The sequence below is a fragment of the Dromiciops gliroides genome, chromosome 1, assembly GCF_019393635.1.
Source record: "Dromiciops gliroides isolate mDroGli1 chromosome 1, mDroGli1.pri, whole genome shotgun sequence".
NCBI lineage: Eukaryota > Metazoa > Chordata > Mammalia > Microbiotheria > Microbiotheriidae > Dromiciops > Dromiciops gliroides.
This window is the reverse complement of record NC_057861.1, coordinates 595,328,682-595,351,100: the sequence shown is the minus strand read 5'-3', so window position 1 is coordinate 595,351,100 and position 22,419 is coordinate 595,328,682. Positions and strand designations below refer to the sequence as shown.

At 40.3% G+C, this 22,419-nt stretch overlaps 1 protein-coding gene across 22 annotated transcripts in view; it reads left to right on the top strand.

Moving 5' to 3' along the window:
- The window catches only part of RBFOX1 (RNA binding fox-1 homolog 1), a 2,803,489-nt gene that overhangs the window by 1,046,257 nt on the left and 1,734,813 nt on the right, over positions 1 to 22,419 (top strand). For 2 of the 22 annotated variants that reach the window (XM_043976854.1, XM_043976851.1), the window contains exon 1: positions 4,700 to 5,842. The exons of 19 other annotated variants lie outside the window; for them this stretch is intronic. In XM_043976854.1, coding sequence (XP_043832789.1) covers positions 5,840 to 5,842 — 3 coding nt within the window. In that variant the 5' untranslated portion in view covers positions 4,700 to 5,839. Of the gene's footprint in view, positions 1 to 4,699; positions 5,843 to 22,419 lie in introns of those variants that run through there. One more of the 22 variants, XM_043976858.1, reaches the window with a different exon arrangement.

The window sequence follows — 22,419 nt, the reverse complement described above, 5'->3', positions numbered from 1 at the left end:
ACATTCTTAAATCTATATGAGCAAATTTGGATCTTATTCTTTTTTTCCAAAATTGACCTTGCCCATGGAAAAGAAGGATCATGCAGTAAAATCATGAAAAAATCTTAGTTACTATGAAAATTTTGAACTATAAAATAATAAAATGATGAATATTTCAAAAAATGAAGAAGTATATACAGAATGTGTACAATGTGCAAACCACTGCACCAAATACATATGTGGGTATAAAGAATTAGAAGACGTAAACCCTGATCTCAAGTAGCTTAGCATTTTTAAATTACTTTATTAGTTTGGCTTGCAGTCAGGCAAAATACAATTCAATTCAATAAACATTTTCTAAGCCCTGGGGATACTAAGACAAACTATCACATGACCTTTTTTATTTTCAAGGATGAGCATCTGAGAACAGTGTTAGTCTTACATGATATTTAGAAGTCTGTTGAATCATATAATGATTGAGTTAAAAGAGACCATATTGATCATTTGGTTTAACCACTGAACTTTAGAGATAAAGAAAACAAGCTTTTCTATGATTTCCCCAAAATTACATAGCTAGTTAGCAGTAGAGCAGAACTAGAACCCAGTGACAGTATCCTACTAGATTCACTATGCCATGTTGCATTCTCAATTCATTTAGATTGTGCATTTCAGTAACTATAGTGAATTTTGCTTCAGTGATATGATAGCTTTGGCATGAAGTGGAAGATCTGGCTCTTCAAGATTTTTTAAAATATGTCTACCCCCAATACTGTCTTATTTACCAACACACAAAAAACAAATAAATATGAAAATACATTTGGATTTCCCCATATACCCAATTAGTTTACTAGGCTTTTATTCTAGTCTGTTGGACATTATTAATCTATTCTTTAAAGATACTCTAAAAATGTGAAACTCTATTTTTGCTGACATTAATGAAATCTGAGCATAATTTAATTCACATGGCACTGTAATTGATTGGCAAATGTGGTGGTAGATCTTTTCTAACCTTACCTATATATAAGTTGACCATTCTAATGAACTGCCAATTCACCCAGGATAGAAAGGAGTATTAGATTTTCAATACACTAGTGTTATAAATAGCAAAAATGAGAGGAAGTTAGCTAGAGGATTCTACCAGAATGCAGAGGCATAGATGCCATTTTGACCCGGTATATTGGAGTGAGTTGCATAGGGTTGTTTTTTGGTTTTTTTCATGCTAGTAGGAAGAGTTAAAATGTGTGTTTTGTGTAAATACAAGTACAGTTTTATCCTTGGGCAGGGCAGCCTGTTCCTGGAGCTGTCCACTCCAGCACTTTTTAATAACTTCTAGTTGCTAAAAGCAAACTAAAAGGAAGGAAGGAAGAAAGAAAGAAATGAAAGTACATTACATGGAATCCCAAAGATCTTTTTTTTAAATGTAACTAGATATCTTCATAAGAAATAACATAACATTGATTTTCACTTTAATTTCACCTTATATTTAATGAATGTCTCATTCACCCACATTAAGTTTCCTAGTCCACACAAACTTGTAGCAATAAAAATGCTCTGTCATATGTAGAAGCTCATTACTGATATTTCTAAGCCATTTTAGCTCCAGAAATAAACAAAACCTGACATTGACCTTGATTTTGGAATAGTTGAATACATTTGATTTTATTTAGAATGGGAAAAAATTGTAAAGCCCACCACTAAAGGATTAGCCACTTAATGAAATGACAGAGGAAGCATCTGCCTTAAATGCTAGGGTTCCTTTTTTTTCTTCAGAAAAAAAAAATAAGGGCTACAAATAAAGAATTCCTCTTGGTGAATTTGCTCAAAACATTATGTTTCCACAGAACTTCCCATTAACTGCCATTTATTTCTTCTCTCATTATTGATAATTTGCTTTTAAATTGAGAATACCTCTTTTACAACCCATCTCATCTCCCTGCACGACTAGACAATTACATTTAAATTCTGTGGTTTTTCCATTGTAAACAGTTTCTGTGGAAATGATTATGATGTTAGTAACCCAGATTTATGGCTTCATTGTGCTATCACTGAAGGATAAGACACTATTTTAAAGAAAAAGAAGTTGTTTACATACAGATATATTATTATTGTAAGAAGTCTGAAGGAAGCATATGGTGTAAAAAAAAAGACCCATATTGTGAAAACATCTACTGGGTTTGGTGATATAGATATCTTTCTACATTTTGCAACCTTCTCTCTTCAGATGTTAACAAAATGATCTTTCAAACATTGCAGCTATTGAGTAAGGTTGACTTTATTTGATTTATTTTCAAATGAAAGAAAACTCTGGTCAATTAGTCATTAATAAGGTTACCACTCTTTTAGTTAGGTCTTTTGAAGAAATGCAAAGGGAAGCCTGACTAGTTGGGAAGAGAAATTCCTCACATGCACAACTAGAGCACATGTCATATCACAGAGTCATAGAACAATAGAAGTTAATTCCATGAATTCCAACAATAGAAACTGAAGTCCAAGGAGTTTAAAGTCAAGTGCTTAAGATTACAAAGCTTTTGGCAGTAGTCAGTCATTAAACATTTATTATTGGGCACCTTCTATGTGCCAGGCTTAGTGTTAAGTGTAGGCAGGAATCTGAAACAGTGTCTTTTTTTTCAGTGCAATGAGGGTTAAGTGACTTGCCCAGGGTCACACAGCTAGTAAGGGTCAAGTGTCTGAGGCTGGATTTGAACTCAGGCCCCCTAAATCCAGGGTCAGTACTTTATTCACTGCGCCACCTAGCTGCCCCTTGAATCAGTGTCTTTTACCTCTGGAATCATTGGGTATCCCTTCTATAAATGTGAATAGCTTGGAACTTCCCAGTATTCTGGCTATGATGGTTGTCAGTCAGTTCACAAGCAATATGTGCTAGACACTATACTAAGCACTGTGACTACAAACAGATGTAGAAAAAAAAACAAAACCCAAAACAAAGACAATTCCAGACCTCAAGGGGCTTACATTCTGATGAAGAAAAACAACATATAGAGGGAAGGTGAAAAGGAAAGAAGGTGGAAGCAAAGGTATCTACGGCCCATAGATGCTTGCCTGGGCTGGCTGGGGTCATGGTAAAGCAAGTCTGGAATGCATCCTAGAGAGGAATGAGAAGAAGTTTGTGTGGACACCCTTCTTAAATGGAGGTCCTGGGAGGAGCCATATAAGGAGAGTCCCCAAGACTGGAGAACACTTGAAGCATGTGAGTTGCATGGCTAGAGTCAGGGTTCAGGATGAGGAGCTGGGCCTCATAGAAAGCTAGAGTGCTTCCTAATGAGGAATGAGAAATAGTGGTAGCCTGTCACTGCGCAAACATCAGCAGCTTCTCAGAAAAGCATATAAAATTTCAAAGGAGTAAGGAAGGTAGTTTGTCCTGCCCCTTTGTCCTCTGGTTGCCCATATTTCTATCTTTGTAGCCTACAGCCAGATTTAGACAATGACTTTGAAGTGCTTTTTAAACCTTAAAGCAGTCTATAAATATATTTATTATGATTGTTAGGGACAATGGTAATACCTAGATCCATGAATTCATTAGTATAGCATTCTCCAGAGTGAGAAAATTTGGCACTATAATTAAGAGTGCTGGGCTAGGAGTTGGGAAGACTTGAATTCAGGTCACTTACTAGTCTTATGATTCCAGGCAAGTCTTCCTGAACCTTAGTTTACTTATCAGTAAAATAGGGGTAATAATAATACCTGCCTCACAGCATTGTTGTGAGAATCAAATGAGATAATATGTGTACAGTGCTATATAAATGCTAGCTCGACTGTTATTACTAATTATTGCCAATGCAGGTTATCACTTTCTCTGCAACTTAGGTCTTTGGGAGTGTTCTGAAGCAGTGTGATGTTAAATGACTTGCAAAAGGTAAAACAAAAAAAAGGTAATATAGTTTTAAGTCAGAGGCAGGGCTTAAATCCAGGTGTTCAGATATGCAGCCTCTCAATGTTGTTCCGATTTCTTTTCTATTGTTTGCCTAAGGTGAACCTTAGAATTCATTCATTCATTAAATTGTGCTAACTAACCATTGGCAGGCAGCTTTGAAACTTCTGGGGGATTTGTGGTCTCTTTTTCACCAGAACTCACAGTATCTTGTTTCTATTCACCTTCTAACCCTTGAAACGTAGCAGATTTAGGTCACTGAGAATAAGAGGGATAAAATAAGAAAGAATTTTGTGATGAAAACCAAAAAAACACACAGGAGGGAACTTAGAGATCTTCAGGGAAGCAACAAATAATGTTTTGTTTTTTCCCCCTCACTCTTCAATCCTTGTGGAGAGGAGAGATGGCGTCCTTGGAGACATTGAAGCACTGAAAAGATCTACTGGTGTGTTTGTGGTCTTCCTCCTCAAGCCACACACCTAGATGCTAACATGGGTGGAGGAAACAACAAACCTAACAGTAATTCCATTTATCGCCACCCCCCCCCCCCCCAAGCAAAGTTTCCCAAGAACTATTTTTGTGAGGTTTGCTAGGCTCAGCTCCTTAAAGTAATTCACCACGAAACTTTCTCAGCGTGTGTTTCCCTAGAAAGAAAACAAGATTCGCCTTCTTTTACCATCTCCCTTCCCATCCCCCCCACCCCCCTTCGCCAATCTTTGGTTTCTGCTAAGTTTCGTGTTTTATTTTTTGGGGGCCTGGGGCAAGCGCCCGGGGAAGAGGTTCTTTGGAGAGGGTGGAGGAAGAGACGGCTGCTAGTGGGCAGGTGGATCACTCCCTCGGCCCGAGCCTTGTGGGAAGGCAAAGAAGGAGGCAACCAGGAGTGTGGAGAAACCTTGCAGCTCCGGCAGCCGCCGCTGTCCCCAAATCTGGGGCTGCACGCGTGACCGCGGCGGCGGCGTGTGTGTATGTGTGTGGGGGGGCGCTCCCTCGCGTCGATTATTTTTGGCTCTAGCTGCCTAGGCTGCTCCCTACCTCTTTCTTTTCTCTTTCTGTCGCTCTCTCCTCTCTTTTAATCGCCTCTTCACCCTCTCCCGCCTCCCTTCACCCGGGCTGCCCGAGCAGCTGTTCGAGTGCAGCGGGGCACGCGTAGCCCCCCAGCCCCCTCCTTCTCTCCTCCCCCCCAACCCCGGGCGCAGGGTTTGAAGGTCACCTCCTTTCTGTCCCTGTCGAAGCCTACGCCGCCACCTCCAGCTCGGGCCGGTGGAGTCGCCGCTTCCACCGCCGCCGCTCTGAAGTGGTCCTGGCAGCGGCGGCAGCAGTAGCTGCGGAGCCAGGTCTGGCTCGGGGAGGGGAAGCCCGAACCCCAAGAGGGGAGCAGGAGGGGCGGGGGGAATCCCTCAACCTCCCAACCCCTGGGGCTAAGCACACAGCCGGGCTAGGGGAGGCTTTCTGCGGGTTCCCTTAAGCGGCGTACGAGGCGGCAGCAGCAGGGGAAGGAAGCACTGACCTGTGCAACCCGAGAACGAGAGAAAGAGGGGTAGAAAGCACTCTGCCCCACATCTGGAAGAGGCAGAGGTGCGCCCCACATCTGGTGGAAGAAACCTCCCTTTTCTCAACCCGCCAGGGCAGAGGAGGAGAAAAAAGAGGCTAAGGAGGAGCCTGTGCGCCCCGGGACACAGAGAGGCTTGCGCGCTCTAGGATTTCAGACTGGGACCAGGACCAGGAAGAGGACCACGACCCCAAACCAAGGGGGTGCGCGCCTCGCAGCAGCCCAGCCAGACCTGAGCTACAAGTCCGCGAGCTCCGCTGAGACCAATCAGCCTTTGGGGGAGTGGGTAGGGAAGGGGGTGGGAGCGGGGCCCCGGTTGCCTGACCAGGACCGGGGCCGGGAACCTCAAGGGCTGACCTGCCCTCGAAGTTGCAGCCGACGTGAGAGGAAAAGCACGTGCCCCCCTGCGCTGGCTACGGCTGATGGTGAGTCTGGCCCAGGAGATGAGGGAGAGGGTGGCGGCTCCGGGGAGGTGGTCTTGGGGGCCCAAAGATTGAAGGGGGGCAAAAAAAAAAAAACAGCAGGAGCCAACGCCCCAGGTGAGTCCAGGCTGAGTATTTGCCCCGCCCTGCGCTCCCTCGCTACTTGGGGCCCACTTGGGTAAGGGGGCGGGGGAGTGGGGCTGGACGAGAAAACACCACGGAAACGGGCACTCTGGGGATTGAACACTGGCCTTTGCACGCCTCAAGTCCATGGCAGCTTCGCTCCATGGGAGCCGGCTTGTTACGGCGGGCGTGGACGGGCACGCGCGCGCTCACCAGGGTTTGGACGAGCTGCTGCCGCCCGCTTGGACTCTGAACTTTTTCCCTGTGTTTGGTGCGAGCTTCGGGGCGGTCCCACCAGCTCCCAAGGGGGCTCTCTTTCCCCCTCCGACTTAGAGAGGAGGCGCGCCCTTGGAACTATGGGCAGCGCTTAGGGAGCTCCAGGAGAACTCAGCTGACTCAGACAAGGTAATTTGGGTAACTAACGGAGAAATCAAAATCGAGTCTGGGAAAGCTGGGTGGCTGGGCACGGGGCTATATTGGGCAGCTGCGCACTTTGCTCTGGTAGCCAGGACCTACCTCTCTACCCCTAGCTTATTTCCCTTGAGCTCAATTAGAGGACTCTGAGCATCCTGGGGGTCCCCACTATCTTCTGGAAAGGGCAGGCTGAGTAGGTGATGCAGTCAATCGAGTCGGGTTGGAGGGAAAATCATAGGGTGTCCAAGGAAAAGAATGGTATACAGCCTTAGCAATCCCTGCCGCTTAATGACGACGATAACAATACTAATAGTCTTTGAAACTGTGTCTAGGAAGCCGATGAGAGGGAAGGGACTGTTGTTAACTTTAGAATAAATGCTGAAGAGGGAAGGAGGAGGATAGGCCAGTTCAGACCACCTCATAGGGATTGACAGGTCCTTGGACCCAGAAAAGAAGTTGAAAATTGTTGCCTAAGGTTTATTTATTGTCAGGGGTAGGGGGCGGAGGAGGGAGAAGAAAGAAGAGGTCTGGGTTTAGATAGAGTAGCGCCGCCAGCCTGAATTACAGCGCATCCATCGGGCTCTTGAAGGTTGGGGGACTGAATAGATCCCTGTAGCTTCAGGAGAGACGATCTTCACTTAGCATTGAGCCAGACGGCTAAGTGCTGGGACTCTCCTTGGGGTACTTGTTCTCAAGGTGGTCTCCGAAATTGGGAATGGACAGGAGCTGTGCCATGTATACCTTATGGGAAGGAAATCTGAGGACAGCACAGTTCGTTCTTGGTGAATCTAATAGGACGCACACTCTTTTCTCCACAAGCTTCCCATAGATCTCCCAGCTGCACTTCCCAGCACCTTTCTTCATATAGGAGTTACACCCTAAATGGAATAGTAGCCTTAGGGACCCAAGGGCAGAATCTCTGGCTAGAATTATCGTTGACTTCTGTGTTGACACTGGATGAGCTCCAGAAACAGGTTCCTTGGGCTTGACTACTTTGGCACCCTCAGCTATGACGGTTCCGAAGGGTTCCACAGGTTTTCCGAATGGAAGTCAAGATTATCCATGCCAGCTGTCAATGGCCAAGCTGCCTCCTGGTGTCTGCTTGCCTTCAAATGAACCCCGCCCTCTTAACAATACTGATCAAATTCACTTGAAAAGAATGGCAAAGTAGCCTTATTTAGTTGAAATGCTTTCTGGAGTGGGCACATTTATGATAACTTAAGCTTTTCCTGAAAAGAGCACACGCAGTTTTGAAGGGGGTTAACGAGAGACTTCAGCTCAATACACATATTTTCATTTTTTTTTCTCGATTCCACTGCCTGTTTTGTCTTTGACACAAAAGAAACCAAGAAAACAAAACAACCAAATGGCATCTTTTCACGCCCCTCCCCCAGTCTCTTGGGGTTTCTTGGCAGATTTATTGCCATAGCCTTGTCCTTAAGAGGAGCTGACTCTGAAGACTTCTGAGTGTTAAGGGCACAACAGAACACTTTACATTGGGCAGCTTAAAATGTGGAAGGTGGTTTTTTTTTCCTTTTTCTTTTTTTCAAGCTGAACAGTTCTATGTTGTTTAACAGTGTTTCAGCTTTTCTCAGTGAATCTTGGCTGGTTTGGGGTGTAGTTGTATTACTATTAATAACACTACTATTAGTAACAGTAACTCACATTTTATAACACATTAAGGTTTACAAAGTACTTCAAGGGGTTTTCTGCTAAAGTAGCTTATGTTGCATTTGGGAAGAAAAGAAAAACTAATGTGATAAGGTAATAAGGCTTATTAGGTGGGGATGAATGGTTATTGGAGAGACACATCTCTTTATATAAACCAAAACTGTCATACCAGAAATTGTATTAAATAAATAGTAATGACCTACTAATGTACAAATCACTTCTTTGAATCAGACGAATAGCTCCTATCTCCTCCCATATGGCCAATTTGGTTGGGAAACAGGTACTTCAAAAGCTTCTCCAGGGAAATGGTTCCCATGATGTCAGGCTATAGCTTGATGGGATTTGGCCCCTCAGCCACATCCCAAAGCCTTACTTAGAATGCTGTAAAATGTGAGATAGATACAATTTGTTTCCAGGATCTTTTCTTTAATGTGGCTAAAAGTTCTGCCTGCTCTTAGTTTCTTTACCCAAGGGTATTATAGTAGGAATAGTCTTATATTCCTCCCCACCACACCCTATTTATTTTTAAAAACATACTACTTTTAACTACAGTCCATGGTACTCTAGTTTCCTCCCAGGAAACTGAACCAAAGGATAAGGCTGAACAGATTTCTACTCATGATCCTGACATACTGTGCCCTATTTTTCTCTCCATGATAATTGATGCTATTTTTTTTCCTCTGGCTCTATGTCTGAGGTTTAGGCCTTTTGCTGTCTTTATGTCTCAGAGTGCATTTTAAACAAGAATGTAGTTCAGCCTACTCTAGCAATAGCATGCTTTATAGCATGTACTTTATCAATCGTCCTTTTCAGCTATATCTTTACTTTCAGAAAATTTTTCTGCCCTGTATAAATGTGTCTGACATTTCACCTTTCTGAAAATTAGAACATTTTATTTGCATCTTTTAAGCTGATGTGTTGAGTAATGAACACATTCCAAGAGGGAAATTGTATTTGACACAGAAAATACTTTGGGGACACAGGGATTTCACAGTGGTGTGTAACAAGACTATTGAAATCTGAGTACAAATGGTCTGAAGGACACTGGGAGGCAAGGGCTGCCTTCTTTATACAGCATGAGCTTTAGTAAGGAAACATCCTCCACAAATTAATACCTGCTGATTTTCCTAAAATCATCAAGTAATTTACTACATTTAAGAGTTTTTCTTCTTTTGAGAAAACTGTAGCATAGTTCTCTGGTAAGGAAGACCTTTAAAATCAAAATCAATTTTTAATGGAGCTGTAGTGATTCTCCCCCCCCCCATATGTAAAATAGCTCATCCCCTGAACTGCCTCAGGGCTCAAGTGCAAAAATGGAATGATTAATTAAAGAGTAAAATAGTGGCAGCAGCTAAAATGGCATTAAATACTTCTGGACTAGTCCTTCATTAAATATCATTGGAATAGAATTTTAGTTTTTGTTGCTGTCTTCATAAGAGATATCCTTCTCTAGGGTTATTGGTTTGATGCCCCTGTCTGAACTTTCCCCATAGTAAGGCAGAGAACTTCTGTCAACATATAGAAATTTCAATCTTTTTCCCAGAACACAGAATAAATTTTCTTTTTTACAATTAATTTTTTTTCAATTTACAGGCACTTATTTTCTCTCCCTCCTATCTTCTCCCCTCACTGAAAAGTTGTAGTGCATTTTTATTGTGAGGAAGAGCTATAAAATTAAAATCAATTTTAATGGAATGGACATATAGCAATTTCTCCCCACCCAATATGCAAAATAGCTCCTCTCCTAAACACCCCTAAGGCTCAATTATAAAAAATGGAAAGATTAATAAAGGAGTAAAATAGGGGTAACATCAAAATTGTCATCAAATATCTTTGAATTAGTCCAAACAAAACTCTACAACAAGTATGCATAATCAAGTGAAGTCAAATATGGAAATGGGCATCTCCAAAAATGTGTGCCTCATTCTGCATTTCTTTGTTGTATCTATGACAGGTCTTTGCAGAAGGGACATATGGTTTTAGAGAGCTGTTGGTTACTTCTGAAGAATAGAGAACCTGGTATGCTTTGTTGCCCAGGCAGCTTTTTCCTCAAAGTTCATATATTAGAGAAATGTCTATTTAATATTTTTTCTTTTTCTTTTTTTTTTTTTTTGCGTGGGGCAATGAGGGTTAAGTGACTTGCCCAGGGTCACACAGCTAGTATCAAGGCTGAGGCTGTATTTGAACTCAGGTACTCCTGAATGCAGGGCCAGGGCTTTATCCACTGGGCCACCAAGCTGCCCCCAAATGTCTACTTAAAATTCACAATAACAAACTCTGAGTTGTAGAAGGTCCATGATCCATAAAGGCAAATATTGCAACAGCTTGGAAACTAAACTGACTTTTCATCTTTTGGGTTGTCTACTGTAGAGAGTTACATCCAACAATATGGAAAGGGATGAAAACAGACCTGGGGGCTACACAACTACAGTCATCCTTCGTTGGTAGAAGAAGCTGGTGTGTCTGTACACAGTACTACATAATAATGTTTCCTGCTAGTCATGTCCTCAGAGAAAGAGTTCCTTTCTTGTGCATTGGCTGGTATCTCTGAAGTCAGCTGCCTCATTAGTCCCCTTTTTTGTGCATCGGTTCCCCTTTAAAAGGGGACCATGTACTCTCCATGTGTAGCTATGTAGGAGTTTGGGAGAAATGTGCACAGTGGTAAGGAACATTAACACCAACCTGAACAGGTGGGGAGCTTAATGAGGGCTATGAGCTCCACAGCAACAATAAGAGTCTGCTGTTACTCATCTGGAGATTGAAGGTAGAAGTAGGTTTTGATAGAAATGTTTAGCCATCTGATGATTCAGTTTTCTCACTACTTCTTCCCTTGATGGCCAGTCTCTTTTTATCCAAAGTCCAGAAGCTGTATTCTTGGTTTAGTCAGTTGCTGTAGTGTGTGTGTGTGTGTGTGTGTGTGTGTGTGTGTGTGTGTGTCCCATTGTGATACTGATGGAAAGCAATTTAGGAAACAGTGTTAGAGATGGTGCTGGTTCAGTCACAAATACACAGTTTAGGTAGGAATGGGATCTAGTTGACATCTTGTGACTCTTGGATGCTTCTCAGACACCAATAACTGCCTCAGATTTCCATACACCATGTCCCTAATTTCCCACAGGATCCAAGATTTAATGTTGGAAGAGACCTTTGGAGTCATTATAGTCCACCCTTATTAATTAGGAAATTGAGATCCAGAGGGAGGCTCAGTAATTTTCCCAAGGTTATATCATTGCTTAAGGTGGCAGTTAGGTGGTTCAGTGGACAGGATGCTGGGCCTGGAGTCAGGAAGACCTGACTTCAAATCTAACCTCAGATAATCACTAGCTCTGTGACCTTGGGCAAGTAACTTAACCTCTGTTTACCTTAATCCACTGGAGAAGGAAATGGTAAGCCACTCTATTATCTTTGCCAAGAAAACTGCATATAGGTTCATAAAGAATTGGATGTGACTGAATAACACCAACCTCTTATATGCCATACTACCTCTGATATGTTTGTGCATTAATAATCATTCTTGAACCATAGATTTTGAGGCACAGAGTCCCCAGTCAGCTTTGGTCCTCATTCATGAATATCACTTTGTATAGAACCCATTTAGTGTGCATAGGCCAGAGGCCCCTGTTATCTATGGCTCTCCTACATAATAGACTTGACTTGAGTTTTAGCTAGAAGCATTTACAATACAGTTTATAGGTTGTTGTTCTCTATCTTTGTCTCTCCTTTTCTCCTTTTAATCATCAGAATCAGAATCTATTTTATTCTTAATTTTCCCCTAAGAATAACATTAGATCTTTGCAGACATACTAGATCAACCAGTTTGGTGTGTGGTTCCTTTTTTCAATGAGGTGGCTTTTCTCCATTCCTCTGAGAGTCTAGAGAAGCAGAAGTAAGAATAAAAAAATCTCAAGCTCTTATTTTCATTATGTCTGGGACATCAAGAATTCTTAAATAGAGAGCAAATGTAAGACACCACCCAAATGTGATAGGTAGGAGCCGGTTCTATTGTCATTCTAGGTAGGTAAGAAAATCATGATACCCTGGAAACCATTTATGTGATTTACTCATTTTTCCTTTTCCATCAGCAGCCAGGTGGTAACATAAGAATGTTTTGGGGTAGATTACACACAGCCCTGATAGAATAGTAGATGAGGTTGAGGCAAGTGACTCTGTACAAGGACTGCTGCCTACAAAATTACCTTGACAACTTCCATATGCACAAAATCTAATTGACTGGCAGGGAAAGGCACTAATTTGTTATACTTATCATGAAAACTGACAGAGCATTGTGAAGAGAGTGCTGATTCAGCATTGAGTGGCCCTGGCCAAACCCCATTGGTGCCAAATTTTTGGTCAAATGAAGAGATTTAGCTTATATTTCTTTTGGTCTAAGACTTCATACCATAATTCCTCTATACACAGTAGCTGTTGTAACTGACATTGGTTATGAATATGTATTCTAAGGGGAATTATAAAGAAGACTTTTATGTGCCACCTTTTTTCAAAACTTTACCAATTCCTTTTGCTTTTACATCAAACTCATTCTTTTTTTTTCTTTCTTTTTTTTTTAGTGAGGCAATTGGGGTTAAGTGACTTGCCTAGGGTCACACAGCTAGTAAGTATTAAGTGTCTGAGGCCGGATTTGAACTCAGGTACTCCTGACTCCAGGGCCGGTGCTCTATCCACTGCACCACCTAGCTGCCCCAAAACTCATTCTTTCAAAAAAAATTTTTTTTAATAAAATAATAAATAAAATGTAATAAATTTTTTATTCAAATAGTTAATATGTGCAAGGCCCCATATTAAGTGCTATAAATACCAAGACCAAAAAATAGCACCAGTCCTTTCTCTAAGATCTTGTACTCATTTCTTTGTATGTAGTTTCATCTTCTCTTCTCCTCTCAGAATTTAATTCTTCTAACAAAAAAATAGGCAAAAACAACCAATATAGTGACCAAGTCTGACAGAGCCTACAACAATCTGTCCCTGTAGACTCCTACCTCTCTACTAAGATAGGATTCCTTCATTTTGGAAGAGCAAAATTTCTTGCTTTTGTTGCTTAAAGATTGGCTTTCCTTTGTATTCTTTGCATTTTTATTTTTGAAATCATTTTGTATGTTGTTCTACTGATACTTATTTCACTGTATATCAGTTTATACATGTTTCTCTGAATTTCTTTCCAATGCATTCATGTAGCAGCTGGTTTAATTGTTTTGTAGTTAATGGCTACTCCAGTTCTCTGCTATTGCAAAAGAAAAATGATGCTGTATCTATACTGGTATATATGGGATTTCTGGTACAACCCCTACTTAAAGAGAATCCTCTCTAAAATTTATCACTAGATTATTGAGCCCAACACCCTTATTTTACAAATGAGGAAACTGAGACTGAGAAAGTAAGGTACTTGCCTAGCATCTCATAGCTAGTAAGTGTCTGAGTCATCATTTGAACTTGGGTCTTCTTTTTTTTTTTTTTAAGTGAGGCAATTGGGGTTAAGTAACTTGCCCAGGGTCACACAGCTAGTAAGTGTCAAGTGTCTGAGGCCGGATTTGAACTCAGGTAGTCCTGAATCCAGGGCTGGTGCTCTCTCTATCCACTGTGCCACCTCGCTGCCCCGAACTTGGGTCTTCTTGATTCCAGGTCCAGCATTCTGTTCCCCACTCCACCCAGGACCAGTGTCTGTTCAGCTTTATCTTGAGGAGTGCCAGTGACCAGGAACCTACTATCTCCCAAGGTTGTACTTTTGGACAACACTAATTGTTAGGATTTTTTTTTCTTACTCTAAGCCTGTGTTTTTCTTTGAAACTTTAATTGTACTCCCCTCTGAGGCCAAGAAGAACAAGTCTATCTTCTCTTCATATGACAGTCTTGGTCAATAGACATAAGTACTACTTCTTTCTTGAGGCATGAAAGGAATCACCAACATCATCATCATCTTGATAGCAGTTGACATTTATATAACACTTTAAGATTTGCAAAGTGCTTCACACTGGGAGACAGGTGCTATTTTATCCTCATTTTATAGATGAGAAAACTGAAGTGCAGATGTTAAGAGACTTACTCGGAGTTATACAGTTAGTTAAGTGTCTGAGGCAGGATTTGAACTTAGGACTTCTCAACTCCATGTACCGTGCTCTAGCTACTGTGCCACCTAGTGGCCAAAACATGCTGTTCTACAGCATGATACTTTTTGCTACATTGTATGAATAATGTATCCATCGATATTGAAACTCATTAAAGTGTTGCATTCAATCTGAGTCATTTAAAACATCCTTTAAAAAATGTGTTAATCTTTCTAATAGACAACCCTGACACTGCTTCTCATTGCCAACTGTACAAAATTCAGACCCTGTATATGTAGCTTGGCGTGCAAAATTTTCCATAATCTGCCTCCAATCTACTTTTTCAGTCTTATGTCTTCATGTCCAGTGCCATTAATCTACTTCAAGACAGCTCAAGCATCACCTTCTGCAATGAGGCCTTTGTTGCATTCCACCCCCCTTCCCCAATTGCTAGTGGCCTCCCTCCCAAACTACCTTGTATCAACTATTTTGTAATATTTTGTGTTTAGTTTCTTTACATCATGCATATATAATGTATATTCATACATACACATATATACACATATATACATTTGCTGGTTTTCCTCATTAGAATGTAAGCTCATGGGCAGCTAGATGGCGCAGTGGATAGAGCACCGGCCCTGGAGTCTGGAGTACCTGAGTTCAAATCCGGCCTCAGACACTTAACACTTACTAGCTGTGTGGCCCTGGGCAAGTCATTTAACCCCAATTGCCTCACTAAAAAAAAAAAAAAAAAAGAATGTAAACTCATTGTGTGTAGAGATTGCTTGATTCATTTTATTTGCATTCCCATCACCTAATATGGTGCTTGGCACTTATTGAGCATTTAATAAAAACCTGATGATTCATTGATTCATGTATTTTTTCCAGCCAAATCGGTTTATTTGCCTTCCTATTGATCACACCCTTTTCTTTTCCTTTTCCATGTGCCTTTCCTTACTTGCTTCATAACACCTTGGAATGACCTTCCCTTTTCTCTCCATTTGCTGAGATTCTATGAATCCTTCCAAGTCCAACTGAAATGCCACCTCCTCCCTAATCTCCTCTGTCACTGGAGTTCTCTCCATCAACCAGTGTCTTTGATATTTATCTCTTTTCACCTACTTGCTCCTATGGTCTTATAGATCTTTGTTTACATATCAGATACTCTTACTAAGACTTAAGGGATTATAGGGCAGGGACTGGCTCTTATTTGTTTCCCTCAGTATCTAGCAAGTGAATTACACACAGTAGGAATTTAATAAATGTTTTAAATTATATTGAAAAAATATAGAAAGGGAAACCATAAAGGGACTATGCAAACAAATGATTTAAGGAATAGAAAACAGGCCCAATATGGAGAGATGATAAGAACTAGAATGGTTTAGCCTGGGGGAAAATGATAATGTAGTTACTATCTTTAAGTGCTTTCTGGCTGAGTTGGCTGGGGTTGTTGATAACTGTTTTCATTGGTTTCTTTTAGAGAATCAAAGAAGACATGGTAACCAGTTAAAACAAGGAGGATACCAGTTGGATATAGGGAAAAGTTACTTGGTAATAAAATTGGGCTAAAGAAATTGTGGATTCTGAAAAGCTTTGAAAAGATGGATTTCTGCTGAGGTTGCTTTAAGCACACATGAATGAAAAGACAGGGGTCAAGACCTAAATGAAGAGATGAGGGTGGGCAAAAGAGGTATCCCCACCAAGTCATAGGCTTAATTTTAGAGTAGCTCCACAGTTTAGTGAAAAATGGAATATAACTCTCCAGCCTTGATCTACCTACTTTGAACTCTGGTTCTGTTATTCATCAGATACCTGAGCTACATGAGCTTATTGAGAGTTGAAAATCTAGACAACTGTCTCATCCATCTCAACTGGAGACTATGTCATACAATTGAAACCTGGGAAATTTAAGCCAGGACAAGAGGAGTTAGGGTGTATGTGTGTGTGTGGGGGGGGGGTTGTTTTGTTTTGGCTTTGTTTTAGCAAAGTCTTATATTAAAATATTTTGAAGAGCTATCATGTAGAATTCAATTCACTTTAAGGGACATATGTGGAAGGAAGTAATAGTCTTTTTTCTGTTTCCCCGAGAAACAGGGGACAGGATTTAATTCAACAAATGTTTATTAAGGCCTAGTCCCTGTTCTAGGTTGAGAATATATTTTTAAAAAAGAGTCCTTGTTCTCAATGAACTTATATTCTATTCACTGAGAAATAAATACTTGGAAATTTAAATAGGGGGAGAACATTAACAAGGGAGGGAGTTGGAATTATAGGGGTAACTTTAAAGGGTAGGTAACCTTAGCTCAGACTTAAAGTTAAATAAGGTTAGATCAGTTTGAGAGGGGGAAGTGAAGAGGAGGTGCATTTTGGGCAGAGGGAGTGGCTTCTATAAATGTTAGGAAGATGGCTGAGAGATGGATTCCCAGGTTCTAGTTAAGAGCAAACAGGCCAGTTTAGCATATGGCTGGAAAAGTAGGTTAGGACCAGGTTGTAGAAGACAATAAATAACAGAATGAGGAGTTTATATTTTATCCTAGAACAAAAGGAAATTACTGAAAGTTTTGGAGTAGGGAAGTAACATGGTAAGACCAATGCCTTAGGAAGATTAATTTGGTAGTTGTGTGGAGGTTGGATTAGAGAAAGGGAGGGACAAAGTAGGAAGGCCAATTAGCACATAGTCCAGGTGAGAGGTTGTGAGAAACTATTCTGGGTAGTGACTATTCAAGCAATACTGTGGAGGTAGAATCAATACAACTGGGTAATTTATCCCCTGGAGATAAGAATGTTCAAGATGACTTTGAGATGACAAACCAAGATAGATGGGAGGGGAGGAAAGTCAGAAGAAGGTAAATTTGGAGGAGGGACAGATTATAAAGAAAGAGGATGTATTTCAGTTTAGGACATGTTAGATAGGATACCAAAATGGAGATGCTCAGCTGACAGCTAGCAATACAATACTGGAGTTCAGTGGCTGTATGAGAACTGGATAAATAAATGTTGGAGTCATTTGTATAGAGATGATCATTGAATATGAGGTAGCTTATAAGATCACCAAAGGAGAGAGAATAGAGTAAGAAGAGGGAACCCAAGATAAAGTTTTAATGGACAGCAATACTTCTGGGTCAATATCATGGAACTGAAATCTATAAAGGATCTTAGAGATGATATAGACCAACCTCCTCATTTAACACACATGGAAACTGAGGCTCATGATGGTCAAATGATTTGACCAAAGTTATGCAGGTGCTAAGTGGCAGTGCTGAGATGCTGGCATTCATGACCAGTTTCTCTGACTTTATAGCCAGTGATTTTTCCATTACATGATGAGCCATTCAAGAATGAAAATCAAAACAAAAACAGTCAGTCGTGTAGGTAGGAGGAAGACCAGAACAGAGAAATGTCATGAAATCCAAAGAAAAGGAAGTACACAGAATGACTCGGTAGTCCCATGCATTCAGAAGCTTTTGAGTGTTCAAGGAAGGTGCTGACTGAGAAAAGGCTATTGGATTTCACAGTTAGGAGATTCTTGGTAACCTTGGAGAGAGCAGCATCAGTAAAATGGTAGAGATCAGAATCCTGATTATAATTGGTTAGGAAGTGACTGTCTGATAAAGAAGTGAGACAGCAGGAAGAGAATTTGTCAAGAAAGGCAGATTTACTTTCAACATAGTGGATTGTTTCCCAGTGGTTAGAGCTGTCTACAAATGGAATGATCTGGTTTATCTGAGGTTTTCAGGTACAGGCTGAGTGATTTATTGTAATATTGTGGAGCAGATGCCTATTAAAGTATGATTTTCCTCTGCGTCCCTACCATCCCTTCCCACTCTGTAATCCTCTAAATATTTTTGTGGGCCACATGTCTTTTAAGTGTTTTCATGTCTATTGTCGTTCCTGTACATCCCTTCCTTTCCAAAACCCTTTAGATCCCTGGACTAGCAAACAAAGTATGGAGGACTTAATCTTAATTCTTCTACTAAATTGCGGCATGAATTTCCTCATTCATAAAATGAGGGAGTTCTGGATTAGATGATTTCCCGCAGTGCTCAATTTTTATCTTCAATGATCTTAAACGAACCCTGAATTTTTATTCATTGTTTTCCTCTATGCCGCCTTCCATGTTCCCAGATCTGTCCTCCCTTCCGGTTTTTCCTTTCAGTGAAAATAGTGTTTTTTTTTTTAAATTTGACTATCCCAGTTCCCTCCCTGTATTCTTCACTCACATTCTCACTTCATTGGAGCAAAAGTCAATCAGTCAACAAGCATTTATTAGGAGGTTAGTATGTTTTAGGCATTGTAATAAGGACTGAGAACACAAATATAAACAAACAAAAAAGTCCCTGCTCTCACTGGCACTTACATTCTATTTGGGAAAGATAATATCCAAAAGTTAGCTGAAAGATGAGGGAGGGGAGGAAGATGCCCAATAGGAAAGGGTGTAGGGTGGGGAGGACGTTGGAGGAATCCCAGTTATAGTCTGGTGAGAAATGAAGAGATGCTTGGCCTAGGTTTCCTCTTTAAATTGAAGCTCTGGAAGGAGCCATCTATCCTCCAGTCAGAAGTGAGTCACCAAGGACTGAGGTTAGCTGCTTTGGAGGTAGGAGTGAAATGCACAACTGAAGTGATCTTCCAGGATGAAGTTTTTCTGGGTCCTGATGGAGGCGTCTGGAGGACTGAAGTCTGTTAAGAAATGAATATCGGGTAAATAGTTGAAAAGGAAAAGAGTATCAAATAGTAGAAACAGTAAATATCTACTGGCCACAAAGCCATTGTGCTAGACATGGGCCAGCATTAACTTCTCTGTAGCTGAACACATCTGCCCAGAGATTAAAAATCAAACACCTCTGTTCCCTTCAACCCATCATTTATAGCTTTTGATGGCTCTGGTGAAGAAGGGAGGGAACAGCTCCTGAAATTCCAAGAAAAAAAGAGATTCCAGTATTTCCCATTATTACTGATCTTTTTGTCAGTTTCAGGTAACTATGTAAATCAATATTAATCTTGTAGGTCTCAATTTGAGCTTATTCTGTGAGAGTACATAATGATGTCTCCCAGCTACAAGAGTTTGGGACTACAATGGAACAAATGCTAGTCCTAAAAAATGTTTATGAAATGCCAGCAGATGTCAGTGTGTTCTTGCCATTTAACTTCTTTCCCCTTTTCTTTTCTTTTTTTTTTTTTTGAACAATGTCTATTATTTTCAGGGGTAAAAGGATATATAGATCTCCCATGATGGTATACCTTAAGAGACCATAGCATAATACTTTGTGTATTTGAGGATGCAGGAGTACCATTTATAAAGGGGGAGTCCTCTGCATTATCTTACATATATACATAAGGGGATCTAGTCTTTTTCTGGAGTAGCTATCATTTTTTAATTATTGCTAGTAGTAAAAATAACAACATATAATACTTTAAAGTATGTAAAGTAGATGGTGTTACCTCCTTTATTTCATGATAATCATATGATGTGAGTTCTATAGGTATTTTCATCATTTTACAGATGAGGAAGGAAATAGGCTCCAAGAAATTGTGATTTGCCCAGTCACACTCCTTGTGTGACAGGCTGAATTTAAACTCAGATTTTCCTGATTTCAAGTCCAGTGGCCTGTCTACTACCCATTAGAGCCTCCCCACCCTAATCCAAGACAGTATTAAGAGTTTTATATCTAGGCATATAATACATAGTCGTATGAAAATTGGCTCCCTCTAATAACTGACATAGTGGTTTGGTAGAAATGAATTTTGAAGAAGAAATGTTTAGGTGGAAGAGCCTGATAATTTGCCTCTTTTGTGATGAGGTAAACATTTTGAATTTTCTAAACTACTGATGGAAGCTTAGTAGCCTGCTAATATAGAGTACATTACCATTTAATTTCTGTCAGGATTAAGCAGAGTTCAGGATAGTAGGAGAGTGGAAATAGCTTTTAAAATAACTCATTTAAACAAGAAAGGGCCTCCTAGAGTTTAAGAAATTGAAATGCAGAAGTAGTTAGGCAGTTTGGCATAGGGGATAGCATTCGGTACTTGGAGTCTTGAAGACCTGAGTTCAAATTCAACTTTAGACATTTAATAGCTATGACAATGAACAAGGCACTTAAATTTCTTTGAAACCTCCCCGTCCCCAGTTTCCTTAAAATGAAATGAACAAATAAAATGGAACCAACTATAAAATGCAGAAGTGACACCATCCTTACCCTCAAGGAATTTACATTCTTGTAGTGTAAGACAATGCATATATGGCAGTTGTAGCCAGGGAAGGTGGTGCTAGTCTGGGAAATCATAGGAAGGTGAGTGGAGCTATAGCGCAGGTGATTTTTAGAGCTTTACAAGATACATTGAGAGTATTAAGCTGATTCCCACTCCCAAAGCAAGAGATGGAAATTGTGTATGGGGGTGGGAGAATGAAGGTGACTTTGCACTGACTGACCAATCAGAACAGCTCAATGGCCAAACTGGATAGATCACATCTCCTAATGATATGAATCACGGTCTTGGAAGGTCTGGTTCAGAGGAAGCCATTGTAAGTGGGGAGAGGGGAAACAGTGTCAGGCTGGATAAAAAGGTGTATGGAGTGAAAGAAAATTTAAATGGGAATGATGGTTGCACCTGTCTAACAGGGCTGTTATGAGAATCAGATGAGGCAATTTACACAATGTGCTTTTACATGTTAAAGCCCTATATGAATGCCAAAGGTTATGATTTTTTATTTTATTTTAAAAGAAGGTTACACAGAAGCCAGTTTGTTTGGGTGAATGGATACAAGTGTTCTGGCATTTGACCTTGATTAGGAAAGCCATGTTGGGAATGACTGTAGCTATGGAATTTGGCATTTCTTGATAACCTCAGTTGTACATGTTGCTGTATTTGTATAATAACAATTGGAATTATTTTGATTCTACTTATGTGCCACTCCCCACTCTGTACAATAGTATGCAAATTCATTGAGTTAGCATGGTTTCATTTTTGTCTATATCTCAGCACCAGCATAGTGCCAGACATAAAGTAGGGGATTAATAAATGCCAATTGAATTAAATTCTATCTTGGTTCTGATAAGTTGTCTTTGACCCTATGTTCTCTATTTTGTACTGTCACAGTTTGGATTGCATTACAGGGAATTTTACTGATGTCTTAAAAATCGGTTGCAGTTTGAGTATTTATTTTAATGCCAAAGGAAATGATTTAGGAAAAGGGAACCTTTGCTTTTTGATAGAAGGAAGGTCACTGGTCTGCTGGCCTGGTAACTGGAAGTCTTAGCTTAGGACTTGCCAAAGCAATGACTCAAGTCCTGTCCGCTGCCCCCAAATGATAGCCCAATTAGAAACAAAACAGTGGGTTAAAGCTGATTCTGTAGTCATCACTGGTCACAGGCATGCTTCCCAGCATGACTTCACCCATAAAAATTAAATTTAAAAATGACTATAGCAAAATGCCTAGCAAAAGCCAACCTTTTAGTGTGTCTTCAAATAAGTATGACCTGAATGTTAGAGAACTTGCACACTCAGTCCATTGTAGGAAAGTAACAAGGATAATAGCACACATTTACATAACGTTTTTAGATACATGATCCCATTTGATCTTCACAACTGTCCTAAAAGGTATATGCTGTTATTATACCAAATCTGCAGATATGAAAATTGAGGCACTGAGGTCTTAAGTGACTTACCAAGTGTCATACAGCTAGTCAGTTTCTGAGGCAATATTTGAACCCAGATCTTCCTACTACTGTTTACTTTTCAGTCAAATGGGAATATTGGATTTAATGATCTCAGAATTCTTTTGTGATCCAACACTTATGATTCCTCTTGGGTACTACCAAGTAGTAACTTATTTTTAGGCACTGGAAAAATGGTGGCCTACAAATTGTACAGAAATGTATATTTCAAAGCAGAGATTATTAGCCTTTTTTTGTGTGTCATGGACATTTTTGACCATCTGACAAAACCTATGAATCCCTTCTCAGAATTAGGTTTTAAAATACTTGAAAAAAAATTTAAATTTTAGTTATAGGTTAGTGAAAGTAAAGATACACTTTCCCCCCACTCAAATTCACAGACATTCTGAAATTATGGATTCCGGGTTAAGAATCCATTTTATAAGTTTATTTTATTTATTTTGGCCCAGACCTGTGATTAATACAGGGAACTTTGGTGTCAAAATCCCTCTACTGCTGCAGATCAGCAACTTGTCAAAGTTTTTGAGGCACTGAGAGATTAATTCAATTTGCCCGTGAACCTAAATGTTTCAAAAGCAGGACTTGAACCCAGGTTTTCTTGGCTCTAAGAACAGAGAATTCTTATCTACTGTGCTAT